At 36.4% G+C, this 13,538-nt stretch overlaps 1 protein-coding gene across 4 annotated transcripts in view; it reads right to left on the bottom strand.

Moving 5' to 3' along the window:
- Positions 1 to 1,112: 1,112 nt before the first annotated feature.
- Positions 1,113 to 13,538, bottom strand: part of PLCL1 (phospholipase C like 1 (inactive)) — a 347,516-nt gene continuing 335,090 nt past the window's right edge. For all 4 annotated transcript variants that reach the window (XM_003907771.5, XM_031651445.1, XM_031651446.1 and 1 more), the window contains one exon: positions 1,113 to 4,797. In XM_003907771.5, the coding sequence (XP_003907820.3) occupies positions 4,615 to 4,797 (183 nt within the window). In that variant the 3' untranslated portion in view covers positions 1,113 to 4,614. The remainder of the gene's footprint in view (positions 4,798 to 13,538) is intronic.

Raw genomic sequence — 13,538 nt, 5'->3', positions numbered from 1 at the left:
TTTTATCTCTATTGATTTGCCTATTCTGGATATTTTATAAAAATGGAACTGTACAATATGTGGCCTTTGTGCCTGATTTCCTTCACTTAGCATAATGTTTTCAAGGTATACTCTTGTAGCATGTATCAGTACTTCATTTCTTTTTATTATTGAGTAATCCAATGTATGAATATGTAATTTTTGTTTATCCTTTCATCAGTTGATAGACATTTGGATTGTTTCTACTTTTGACTATTATAAATAATGCTGCCATGAACATTTGTGTACAAGCTTTTGTGTGCACATATATTTTCATTTCTCTTGGGTAGAAATCTAACAGTAGAATTTCTGGGTCATATGGTAACTCCGTGTTTTTTTAACCTTTTGAGGAAGTGCCAAGCTATTTTCCAAAGCAGCTGGACTATTTGACATTTCCACCAGCAGGGTAGGATGGTTCCAATTTCTCCACATCCTTGCTAACACTTGTTATTATCTGTCTTTTTCTTATTATAGCCAACCTATTTGGTGTGAAGTAATATCTAATTGTGGCTATGATTTATGCGATCTTAGTTAATGATCTTTGGCATGTTTCTATGTGCTTATTTCCTGTCTGCATATCTTCTTGGAAGAAAAGTCTATTCCAATCCTTTGTCCAGTTTTTAAAAATTTGGTTTTCTTTTTAATAAGTAATAGTTCTTTATAAATTTTGGACGCCAGTCTCTATCAGATATATGACCTGCAAACCTGTTCTGTGGTTTCTATTTTCACTTTCTTGGTAGTATCCTTTGGAGTATGAAAGTTTTTACTTTTAATGAGATTATTTAGAGTCAATGAACATATTAATATGCATCCAATCTCATTCTAGATTAAAGATAAAGAGAAATAAGATTTTTGTAACTTAGAAGATTGGCAAAGACGAAAATAAGAAAAATTAAATTTAGCATTAGCAAAGATTTGAGCACTCTCATAAACTCCTGGTGGGGTTTTAAATTGAACAAGTTTTCCAGAGACTATTTGGCAATGTATCTCAAAATCCCTAAAAACCAAAAGCAAAACAAAACAAAAAATCTCTGTATCCTTTGACCCAAGAATTCCACTTTTAGAAATGTATCCCAAAGAAAAAGTTGAACAACTTTGCAAAAATTGATTTTATTACTGGAATGTTTGTATAACAAGATATTAGGTGAGTAAAGTCTAACAATAGGAGATCGGTTAAATATATTCTGGTAAGCCATATAATAAGATACTATGTAATTATTATAAATGATCATTAAATTTTTAAAATTTTTTTAAAGACAAAGTCTTACTTTGTTTCCCAGGCTAGTCTCAATTCCTGGCCTCAAGCAATTCTCTCATTTTGCCTCTCAATAAATGATAATTTTCATCAAGTTTCACCACCTATCATGTCCACAGGGTCCAGATGTAACATAAATGAATGAAAAGACTCTCTAGAAAATTGGACAGCATATGCCCCTTTTGGAGAGGGCAGTTTCAATTAATTGATGCCAAGCAAGAAAGTATATGTGTGGTGGTTGTGAGGTGGGGAGTGGGAGGTGTCCTCTGTTGTTAGATTATCCAGTATTTTAAAACACGCAGGACATTGAATTGTACGTAACATTTTCTGAATTTCAAAAGCTGTCTATTGCTTAAACATTTTTTTTAAATGTTCAATGACCAAATAAAACACATCGTTTTTGGACTAGATTCAGTTCAAAGGCTTGGAACTCTAATGTAAATACACATTTATTGACATAGAAAGATATCCATAACATATTGTTAAAATTTTAAACACCCTGCTACAAACAGTTTATATAATATCTCAATTTTGTTAAAATAAAAGCATATTTACATGTATGTATAAACTCTAAACAGTGTCTAAACGGATATAAATCAAAATGTTAATAGTGGGTAATTTTGCTTTTCTGTTGTATATAGTTCTCTATTTTTGTATTTTTATATTGACCATTGATATTTTATATTCAGAAAATAAATGATACAGCTCTTTGTATCTGTAGTTATAAAGGTAAGAGTTAATAGTCTGGTTTAAAATGTTGAGAATAAATTTAAAATCAAAATCACTAAGTATATAATCTTGCACATGAAATCAGACAGACCCGAGTTCAAAACCAGTTATTCCATTTATACCTCAATGGCCTTGGGCTTTCTCACCTGTAAAATGCCAGTGATAATACCTGTCATCACCACCTCAGATCCCATTGGTGATGTAAATATGAATAAATAAAAATAGAATTAATATCTAAAACACTACGTTCCTAGCATCACCAAATCTAAGTAGATAGAAGAGAGAAGGGGGCTTTTTCTACCACAGTTCAAGTCTAGAAAGGAGGCAGATGCTCCTCATAGAATGTAACAATGTCATGGAGGCATAATACACACACAAAAACATTGTTTGTTTTTGCTATTCTATCTGGAGACAGCAACATCACAGGAGGCTAGACTTTTCCCTTGCCACTGCTCCACTCCCAGAATCCAAAGCTCCTCCTTGCTCCACATCTCACTCCTCATCTAGCAAGGACACCCAGTGGAATGAAGCAGAGTATGGCTGACGACCCACTGCCAGCAGTAGCATCAGATGAGGCAGAATCCATGTTATGTTTTCGAGAAGTGTTGGGTAGGTCCTAAGTGTGAGTAGAGCTCTAGGACAAATAAAATAAACTAGGGAAGCTACTTCCAAGGATTGGATTTGACTCTGGAGTAAATAAATGTATAAATATCGTTTGAGCATTTGCCATCCTTTATCTTCTCTTCCCGCCTAACTGTATATCCAGTAAAGACATGGATTTACCAAATGGAATTCAAGTAGATGAAGAGGTACACTAGTAAAATCAACCAATTAGCTGATGTGAGGTGGGTTTTGTTTCTGTCTTTAGAACCTCTTTTTCACCGCAAAGGGCTTAACAACTGCATTCCACTATTCCTCCCACCAGCAAGTTAAATATAATAGAGGGTAAAGAAATTTTTTCAGGTCATTGTAGTATCATTGGAAACTTGCCTTCAAATGACTTCAGGTACCTCCTCCTCCTCGAGTGCCCAGTTTTAAACCCAGGGAATAATTTCATCATATCTGGTCCATGGAAATAGCAAACTCTTTAAGATATTTTTGATGTAGTAACTCATTTTCATTAGCTTTGCTTTTTCAATTTGCAATAAAAGAAAACAATAAGTGTTTTTATCATATCTTTACTCTTTCAGTAATGTGCAACATGAACGTAATAGTGTTAAGAAGTCAGAAATAACACAGAAGCTATAGGAGATGTTTATATTTGCAAAATTTCAACAATTATCTTCTCTAGGTTTCCCCAAATTAGCATATTTGTTAATCAAATTAATTAAGAAGCTTTTCAAAATAAAAGCAATGTTTTAAATAAATATATTCTTTCATAACCATAGAACATCTAGTTCTGTTGGAGGTAACAAACATTACACTCAAGTACTTTATGAAGACATTAGGGTAAAAATTATCTAGATGCAATTATAAATGTACCCTAATTTGTCATTTCTTTTTGCACATATGCTTTTCTGCGCGTGTTAGGGTTATATCATAGATGTTTGGTAAATGGTTAGTTCTTCAATTATCACAAAGATATTATCTGACCCACAGAATTTATATCAGCTCAATGTGATGACATGATATTCTTTGAACAATATCTTTAAATTTAAATTTAGTACCCTAAATTACAAACAAATAAAGCCAAGACCTCTAAGCTGCCATATCTGTTACAGAAAATGAGTGCTAGACTCTCAGTTTGGAAGAATGAGACCTTCCTACAAATCTTGAAATTATACAACAATATTATTGTCACATCAAAATCCTAATTGCAACAGAGCTTTCAGTGTGTTTCAGAGTACCACACAGGCAGGTATAAATTCACCTATGATCAGCTTTTCTAGTGAAATAATATGCTTAGTAAATGACTACAGAAAACTTCCTAAAGTTTGATTTTATTTAATAAATATTTTTTAAAGTTTTCTAACTGAAGAAATGACTTTGCTAATCTTTCTAGAAATTCTGATCATCTGTTTAATCTTTCATTCACTTTTATTTCTACTCTGATTCTTAGGAATTTTTCTAATCTATATTTAATCTACCAAAACATCTATGCTTTGATAAATTTGGCTTCCTTCAATAATAAACTATGCTATGATCACTAAATTAAATGTCAAAGGCAGAGAAGTAAAATTAAATACAGCGGCAGGTTACAGTAAGTGCTCTTCAGAATTTCAGATGAACACAATTGTCCCAAAATGATCAAGGAATAACTCACTAAATGAATAATGCAACACGGAATACATTGTAACAGAATTTCTCTCTCTCTCTCTCTCTCTGCCACACACACCCACACCCACACACACACACACACACACACACACACCCTCTTCCACAGGCATCCACACAGGGGTGTTGACACTTGTCTCAGAATTTAAAATACTGATACTAAAGGCTTTAATTTAGATAAATTAACTACACTAAACTACTGACATTGTGAAAATATCTATATCCAATACCCCATAGAGGGCATGATTTTGTGAACTTCTAAAACATTTAAAGAAAGAAAACAAGAATGAGAAACCAGAGTCCTTGATAAGATGGGTGAACGTGTCAATAATGCCCAGTCACAGCTTCCCATTCTCCTCACTGCTTTCCTTCTCCTCTATGGCTTCCAGGCTGCGCTTGCTCTTGGCCTCAGCACTGCTGCTGGGGGCTTTACTCAGTCCACAGGACAAGCATGCCAGCTGGATCTGCTTCATGTTTTCTAAAGCTTCATTCTTGGCATTCTTCAACAGATCTCCTTGGCCCTACAAACAGAAAAAAATAGGCATGAAAGAAGACAGTTATGGGCCAGGAATGTGCTGAGTGACATCACTCTGTGTCCTTACTGCCCATTGCTGAATAAGGAAACAGACCCAGACCTACAAGCTCACTTTTCCAGGGTTTAACCCAAGGTTCTTTTCTAACATTATTAAGTGACTTTGCTTGTTAAGCCAAGTACCTCAACCTGAGCCTGACCAACTGGCTATGTGGTTGCTGGCAGTCTGTTGAGATTCTTGTTGTGAGGAACCCTCCTCTTTATGTGCTGAGGACATCAACTCTTCCATCACCATATGGTGTGAGACTCTGCACACTGCTGCAATACCTACCCCACCCAGATCCAGCATTCCTAGTCTCGGGAGAAAACAAGGAAAGAAGCTCTTCCTTAAAGAACTGAAAATAAAATCTCCCCCTCTGTACAAGAGCTTACAAAGCAAAGTGTCTTCTGTAAAGTCACATACCCTTATGCTTGGTGAGCTGGTTTTTTTAATATATTGGGTCATCCTTGCAATCTGCCTGTTGTTGAATTATTAGTTACCCACATTACTTCTGCCTTTCCCATCATCCTGAAGACGATGTTCCCACCTGGCAGATGGAGAAGAAGAATCTACAGAAGCTCAACATGTTAATCAAAACAAAAAGGAAATGAAGATTACAGGAACACATTAGCTGTCATTTACATCAGTGCCCAACAGAGCTCTTTTCCTGCTATTTTTATTTCTTATTTTACTTCATTGTTACAATGGTAAAGTGCATATGCTGGTACTGGCCCAACGGCTGAAGGACTGAGTGTGGGGGAGCGGGGACAGGTGTCTACGGTGCATAGACAGAGGAGGAAGTAGCTTCTTCCCTCTCCTCTCCATTCTCACGGCAGTGCCTGAAAGTGTGACCTTGAAAGTGAAGGACAATATGAAGGATGTGGGGTTATGACGATTGCTGGAGCATTATTCTACAAAGCAGAGGGTCAGAGAAAGGATAATTCACCTATTTTATGAAAGGCCATTCTATATTTTTAATTTGATAAATGTTTTTTCCTTAGGATGTACGAAGAAACTTGTATTTTACAAAAGCTTGGAATATTTTATTTCTCAAAACCTAAACGTGCACCTGCCAATTCTATCCTTTGTAAAAAAAAAAAAAAAAAAAAAAAAAGCTAAATCCTTCTAATAGCAGCTTTTAATTATATGGGATGATTAAATAGTTGGACTTTGCCTGATGTTTGTGTTAAAGCGGACTTCTTCTCAAGTACATCAATTATGGTATGGGATTTTGAAAGAAGAGTTGGAGGTGGATAGTTCTGCCTTCTCATGAGGAGAAATGAAGCTGAGCCTGATAAGGTTAATTGACTGGCCCAAGGTCACAGCTGGTTAATAGCAGAGCTGGGACTAAAGTTCAGGCCTTCAGCCTCCTGGATCAGTGCTCTATTCCCCACACCATGTTCACAATCTAGTCTGAGACTAAAGACTAGAGATTAGAGCCTAAAGACTCTGTCAGTGAGAGATATATTTTCTAAAGAAAAAACATCCACTATACCAGCAGACTTTGGGAAGTCTGTTCTTAAACAGGTTAGACATCATGAATGAGTCTGCTCAACAAACCTGCACATTCTGCACATGTATCCCAGAACATAAAGTTAAAAAACAATAAGTGAAGTCACATCCACTTTGAAAAGTGCAACTCTTCAGCAATAATAATAACAGACCAACATATGAAGCACTTGCTCGGTGTGGTCACTCTTTGTGCTTTATATATGTGCATTCAATCATTCATTACAACATCCCTATGAGATAGGTACTTTCATTATTCTCAATTTACTGATTAAAAAAACTGAGGCCCAAAGCACAATCACCCTTCCCAAAGTCACACAGTTGCTAAGTGGTAGAGCTGGAGCTTAAAGTCCAGCAGCTGGCTCCAGGGTCTGTGGTTTTAACCACTACTTGATAGGCATCTTTTAACAGCAAAGCAGGCACTCTCTGCAACGCACCCTAAAGACTCCTATTCATTGTTACCCATAGAAGCAATGCAGATAAAAAGAAAAGTATTGCCCATGTGACACAGCCTGACACAACTTAGAGATAGCATCCGGAATCAGAAGACAGGGCAGAGCAAGAACACACTGGCGGGGACGAGGGTCAGAGCATCTTCCACCAATTTTTATCTGGGCCATTTTCTCTTCTGCAAAAATGATGAAAATATCCTTCAGCCTTCCTCACAGTTCTAAGATTAAAGACAATATGTTGAAGGGCTCTTTATGATTTAAATGATCATAAGTATAGGAATCACAATGCTATAAGGTGATTTGGAAAGTGGTTAACATTATCTGCTACTATATATAATAAGTATCTTGGTACTATCTATATTTTATTAAGAATTTGACTAATATTTAAAATGCATCTACTGGAGTCTGTTTTACAGAGATATGTATAATGTATATGTACTACTATTTTTACAAATGGAAAGATTCTTTTAAAAATAATCTATTAGTAATGAGATTATATCCTCCTTCATTTTCAGAGTATTACTTTTAAGTGTTTCCTTTTCATTTAGTTTTGAAAGTTTCATCAAGCATTTTAAAAGCATAGCAGTAGAAAAACTGGCAACTTTCCTAATTGCAAGAGAACAGTGAAACATGCAAAACCATCATTTTATCCTACTAATGCATAAAGTTCTCACATCCCCTTTTCCCACAACATTGCATGAAACATATTCTAATAATCCAGAATGTCGTCTCATTGGTTCTATGAGGTGGCATCCAAATGCCAGACTGTGCCATTTCTGGTAAATAGAAGTCAGTCTCTGTAGAAAACAATGGCCAATGGGAGAAAACAGTTTGTACCAGGGCATAACTAACACAGCTACATCATCTCCTGATAACCCTGGAGACAACACACACTGGCTGTCCCATACAGGCAGAAAAAAGTCATTAAACTATTAACTACTAAAAGAAGCAAACATGAAAGGCTGTGTTGTGAAGAGTGTACATTGAAACACCGATATAAACTTTTGTTTTCTCTTTTTTTGTGAAGGAGAAATAGCAGTCATCTTTCTGTTCTGTGGTTCAAGGAATCACAACCTGCATCTCTTCTTTGGATCTTCCTAATCAAGGCACCAGAACCAGAAAAGACACATTCTGGTGAAAATCGTAGAGAGGGCAAATTTGATTGTTAACAACCACCACCCTGGCATTTTCCTTTGGCATGCTGGCTTTTTTCCCATTTTATACGCAGCAACTTTCCCTAATCATCTAGCAATCTCTTTCTCTCTACTCTGTCACAAACACCCCCAAACTTCTCTTAATCAGCCAGCTTATACCAGATCTCCCTCTAAACATCTTTGTCCTGTATATCATTTCCTCCAAAATGTATTAGGTACGGCAGGTATCCCCAGCCCTGGGCATGGACTGATACCAGCCCCTGTGACCTGTGAGGAAACAGGCTGCACAGCAGGAGGTGAGCGGTGGGTGAGTGAGCATTTCTGCCTGAGCTCCACCTCCTGTCACATCAGCGGAGACATCAGATTCTCATAGGAGTGTGAACCCTATTGTGAACTGCACCTGCAAGGGATCTAGGTTGTGTGTTCCTTATGAGAATCTAATGCCTGGTGATCCGAGGTTGATCCAGTTTCATCCCCAAACCATCCCCCGACACGCCCCACGATATTCAGGTCAGCCAAGCCATGTAAAGGTATTTGTCTGTAGTATACATTTAAAAAATAATCTAACAAGTCACTCTTAAGAAAGTGTTTTAGATCCTTGAGGAATCGCCATACTGTTTTCCATAATGGTTGAACTAGTTTACAATCCCACCAACAGTGTAAAAGTGTTCCTATTTCTCCACATCCTCTCCAGCACCTGTTGTTTCCTGACTTTTTAATGATCGCCATTCTAACTGGTGTGAGATGGTATCTCATTGTGGTTTTGATTTGCATTTCTCTGATGGCCAGTGATGATGAGCATTTTTTCATATGTCTGAACTAGATGTACCATATGACCCAGCCATCCCATTACTGGGGATATACCCAAAGGATTATAAATTATGCTGCTATAAAGACACATGCACACGTATGTTTATTGCAGCACTATTCACAATAGCAAAGACTTGGAATCAACCCAAATGTCCATCAATGACAGATTGGATTAAGAAAATGTGGCACATATACACCATGGAATACTATGCAGCCATAAAAAAGGATGAGTTTGCGTCCTTTGTAGGGACATGGATGCAGCTGGAAACCATCATTCTTAGCAAACTATCACAAGAACAGAAAACCAAACACCGCATGTTCTCACTCATAGGTGGGAACTGAACAACGAGATCACTTGGACTCAGGAAGGGGAACATCACACACCGGGGACTATCATGGGGAGGGGGGAGGGGGGAGGGATTGCATTGGGAGTTATACCTGATGTAAATGACGAGTTGATGGGTGCAGCAGACTAACATGGCACAAGTATACATATGTAACAAACCTGCATGTTATGCACATGTACCCTACAACTTAAAGTATAATAATAATAAATAAATTAAAAAAAAAAAAAAAAGAAAGTGTTTTAATCTTATTCTCCCTAAACAGAGGTCTTAGGGGAAGAAGAGGAACCCCGGGAGAATTCATTTTCTTTGGTGATATAGAAATGGAAACACTTCTTGTATACTAAAATAAGTTTAGGGTTGTTATGACATGAAATGCAGAATTAATGTATGAGTTGATCACTGAACACTCAACTTGAAAAAAAATGTCAAGCTGCTGCCGGCATTTCTATACTAGCAATCTCATGGGGATTTGAAGTATCCTCTGGTACTGCAGATCCTTCAGGAAAAAAAAATGAGAAGGATGCTTTAACTCAAAAGAAAGTAAGGGTAATAGAGAGCAGCTCAGGTAGATTGATGTTGATGGGACAACAAGACTAACAGAACTCCCAAGAGCAATGTCCACCATTTAGCCTCCACAGTGATTTGGCTTCTGGATGTAAGGCTCCATTGGCAGGTCCAACACATTTAGAAAGTGACATGGACTCATGCAAAGCCACAGAGATCATTATAGAAATTCTGAATTTAAAATGAGTGATGATTAGTGAATATTTAAAAAACAAACATTAAGCATTCCTTATTAAATCTTTCCAGCTGCATTAACTTATAATTAAAATACATTATCTAGAAATCAGGAAATAACTGATGCAATTTAGATTGCAAATTGGGCTGCCATGCACTGCTGTGGTGATGTATCTCCACAATTTTGATTACTACTAATAAATTTACTACTGACAAGAAATATTGTCACAACACTAAACAGCAGCTAACATTTATTGAACACTTAATATACTAAACATAAACCAATTCACACACATCTCATTATATCCTAACCATAAAATAGGGTAGAATTCTACACGTAAATTATCTTTTAGTTATATATCTTATAATCCATCAAAAGCTGTTTAGGATTTCTGTGACTTCCATTTTTACCAAGAAATGCAGTCCTCCTCCCACCACCACTGAAAATGGTTTTGGCTACAAATCTCGCAGAATTATTCACAAAAGACATCCCTGGCTCCTTCACAACCACTTTTCCCATGAACCGCACTGTCCCTTGTGATATTAGTACACAAAAGAGCAGGAGAACATCATAACTAGTGTTCTCATCACGTGTAAAGGAAATGAGTGGGTTGTTTCAGAGCACAACACAAATATTTAAAGCAGCTAATTGGGACTCTGGGAATAGTAAAACCCTCACATATACAAAACTACACACATAAACAAATGCAGCTCTGTCCACAGGTCAACTCGTATGGGTATTTCTCAGCCCACACTCATCAGCAGACTGAGTTTTCTGATATTCTTTTATCCATGAGAGAATCCATACCCACAGTGGAATCACCCTTGGACAGTGCTGCAGTAGAAACCAGTCACGGACATCATAGTGGGATGAGTAGTTCTTTATTTGGTCCACTGGTGGACCACACTGGTGGACCATACTGTGGAGGGCTATGCACAACTGCCATCTTACTAACTCAAAAACCATCCTTTGCGACTCTATCATTTAAGAAGTTTACTCCTTTGCTCTGAAGAGGTAAAAACAACTGCTACAATGTCCTCCATTTGAGAAATTAAAACAACAGATCAAAAATGTTTTGATGTCATGTCAGACTTTTTTTTTTTTTTTTTTTTTTTTTGATGTTACACTCTTGGTATGTTACACTGTTTGGAATACTGGGTGAAGTTATTAAAGATGGCCTGGAATTCTTGCTCTTTAGAATGAAAGCCTATCTGTGAAGGAAATATATACAAGATGTTAACAAGAGTTAAAAGGCACAAAGGTGTAGCTATTAGGAAATTGCATATAAAATACCTTAATTTTGCACAAAAATAGAAGTGTCCACTGAACTAAGTCATCAATGTTCAGATTTATTGTTTTGCAACACCTCAGCAACCAAATATTTCAACTGCCTTCTACTTGCTATTTAAAAAGTTAAATTTTTACTCCATGAATACTCAAGAAATATGGATGGATAGTCGTAGAGTAGTTCTGTTTTAACAGTCTTGGCTGAATGAAGCTTTATCTGTTATTCTTCTGAAACTCTAAACCCAAAACAAGTGAAACTCTGCTTTTCAAATCTTTATTATATAATGCAATAAAAATAATCTGTATAGGAACGTGAAGAGAATTACACTGGACATGCTCACCTGAGACACTGGATTTTGTAACTGTATATAAAGTTCATTTTTTAATTAGTTATGTAAAACATGTATTTTAGGATTGGTCATGAACTCTGATTAATTTGAATACCTCTGAAAACTATGGAAACCGAATATAAATACATCTTTTTAGTTCCTGAGAATCTAATTCTCAAGAAAAAATAATTTATAAAGTATAGAAGACACTTTAAAGAAATGTTAAGAATAATTTAATGCCAAAGAGTCCCCAGAAAATTGTTAAATGTAGCAGATGACATGTTTAATAAGCCATATGAAAGGCTCAAAATTTTTTGAAATCATACCCTGTTAAAATTCAACATAATGAAAATTAAATTTGAAAGTTAAATTTGAAAGATCTTCTTTTCCCACATTTCCTTCTCAAATAACACCTGCATTGTTACAATAGCTTTCTTATCAAGCTTTCTTTGTTACAATAGCTTTATTTATCAAGAAATGTCAACTAACTTGAACGTTGAAGAAATGAAGGACTCCAGTTACTTCAAAATAGTAATGACTGCATTTTAAGCCAAAAACCCTTGTATTAGCCATGTTTTTAAAAATAGTTTTAATATAAGGAGACAATTTTTATGTCCTTGTATATATAGAATTCTACATATAAGTGAAGTCTTTCAACATTATTTAAACACTACTCACTAATAATAATATAATAAAAACCTATTAATAATCCAGTGGCAACAATGCTGACAACAGGTCCTGTTACTGGAGGAAGACATCTGTATCACTCAATAAAACCCACTGCATTGAGATGCACTTGGTGACCAGAGCTTAAAAAAGAAGTATGGGCCAGGCACAGCCAACATGGTGAAACTCCGTCTCTATTAAAAGTACAAAAATTAGCTGGGTGTGTTGGCGGGCGCCTGTAATCCCAGCTACTCAAGAGGCTGAGGCAGGAGAATTGCTTGAACCCGGGAGGCGGAGGTTGCACTGAGCCAAGATCACGCCACTGCCCTCCAGCCTGGGTGACAGAGCATGACTCCATCTTGGAAAAAAAAAAAGTACTAAATTTAATGTTTCAAATTCCCATTTATTGCCCCTGTTATACCTTGTTCAAAGCTAAGTATATGTGAACTGAGATACACCCATCTCTTCCCTGTACTCTGGGAACAATGGTGGTCTCTCTTAGCTATTAATGAGGACTTGCACCTTAGTTTCCATTTCATTCACTTATCCAGCAAACAAATATTTGTTAAACACTTACTGTATACCAGACTTTGGCCTGTGGTTCTCAACCTATCAAAACCAACCCTTTGAAACAAATATTTTGTAAAGTTTCCTTTATTACCCTAAACTTAAATTCATAGATAATATAACCTATTTATTTCTTATTAAAATAAAGTAGATATAATACCCTAGCTATACTATAAAGGAGAAAAAGGGAATGGTCATTTAAAATAAAATGACATGTATTACCATATGTGAATGGTCAGGCAGGCACACCAGAAACCTGAAGTAGGCAGATGCCTCTACCTAATATGAATGCAATTAGATATGAAAGAGAAATAAGATCAGATGCCATTCCACACAAAAAATACATATTTATAGAAAAATGACAATGCAAATGTACAGATAGACACTAGTATGAAAACAAATAATGGCAATAGAATGGATGTATTTGCATAGAATAAAAGTAGGAAAGAAACAACCTCAATTAAGGTAGGCATAACATGCCAAGACAAATACAAACCTTCACTGTGGAAAGAAAAAGCTGATAATCCCATAAATGAGGAAGTAAATAATGTCCATACACCACATCAAAACTACTGAACCTGTTTTTTTTTTTTTTTTTTTTTTTTTTTTGAGACTGAGTTTTGCTGTTGTTGCCCAGGCTGGAGTGCAGTGGTGCAATCTTGGCTCACAGCAACCTCCACCTCCCAGGCCTGCCTCAGCCTCCCGAGTAGCTGGGATTACAGGCATGGGCCACCACACCCAGCTAATTTTGTACTTTTAGTAGAGAAGGAGTTTCTCCATATTGGTCAGTCTGGTCTCAAACTCCCAACCTCAAGGTGATCCACCCGCCT

Source organism: Papio anubis, chromosome 10 (genome assembly GCF_008728515.1).
Source record: "Papio anubis isolate 15944 chromosome 10, Panubis1.0, whole genome shotgun sequence".
NCBI lineage: Eukaryota > Metazoa > Chordata > Mammalia > Primates > Cercopithecidae > Papio > Papio anubis.
This window is presented reverse-complemented; position numbering and strand designations above follow the sequence as displayed.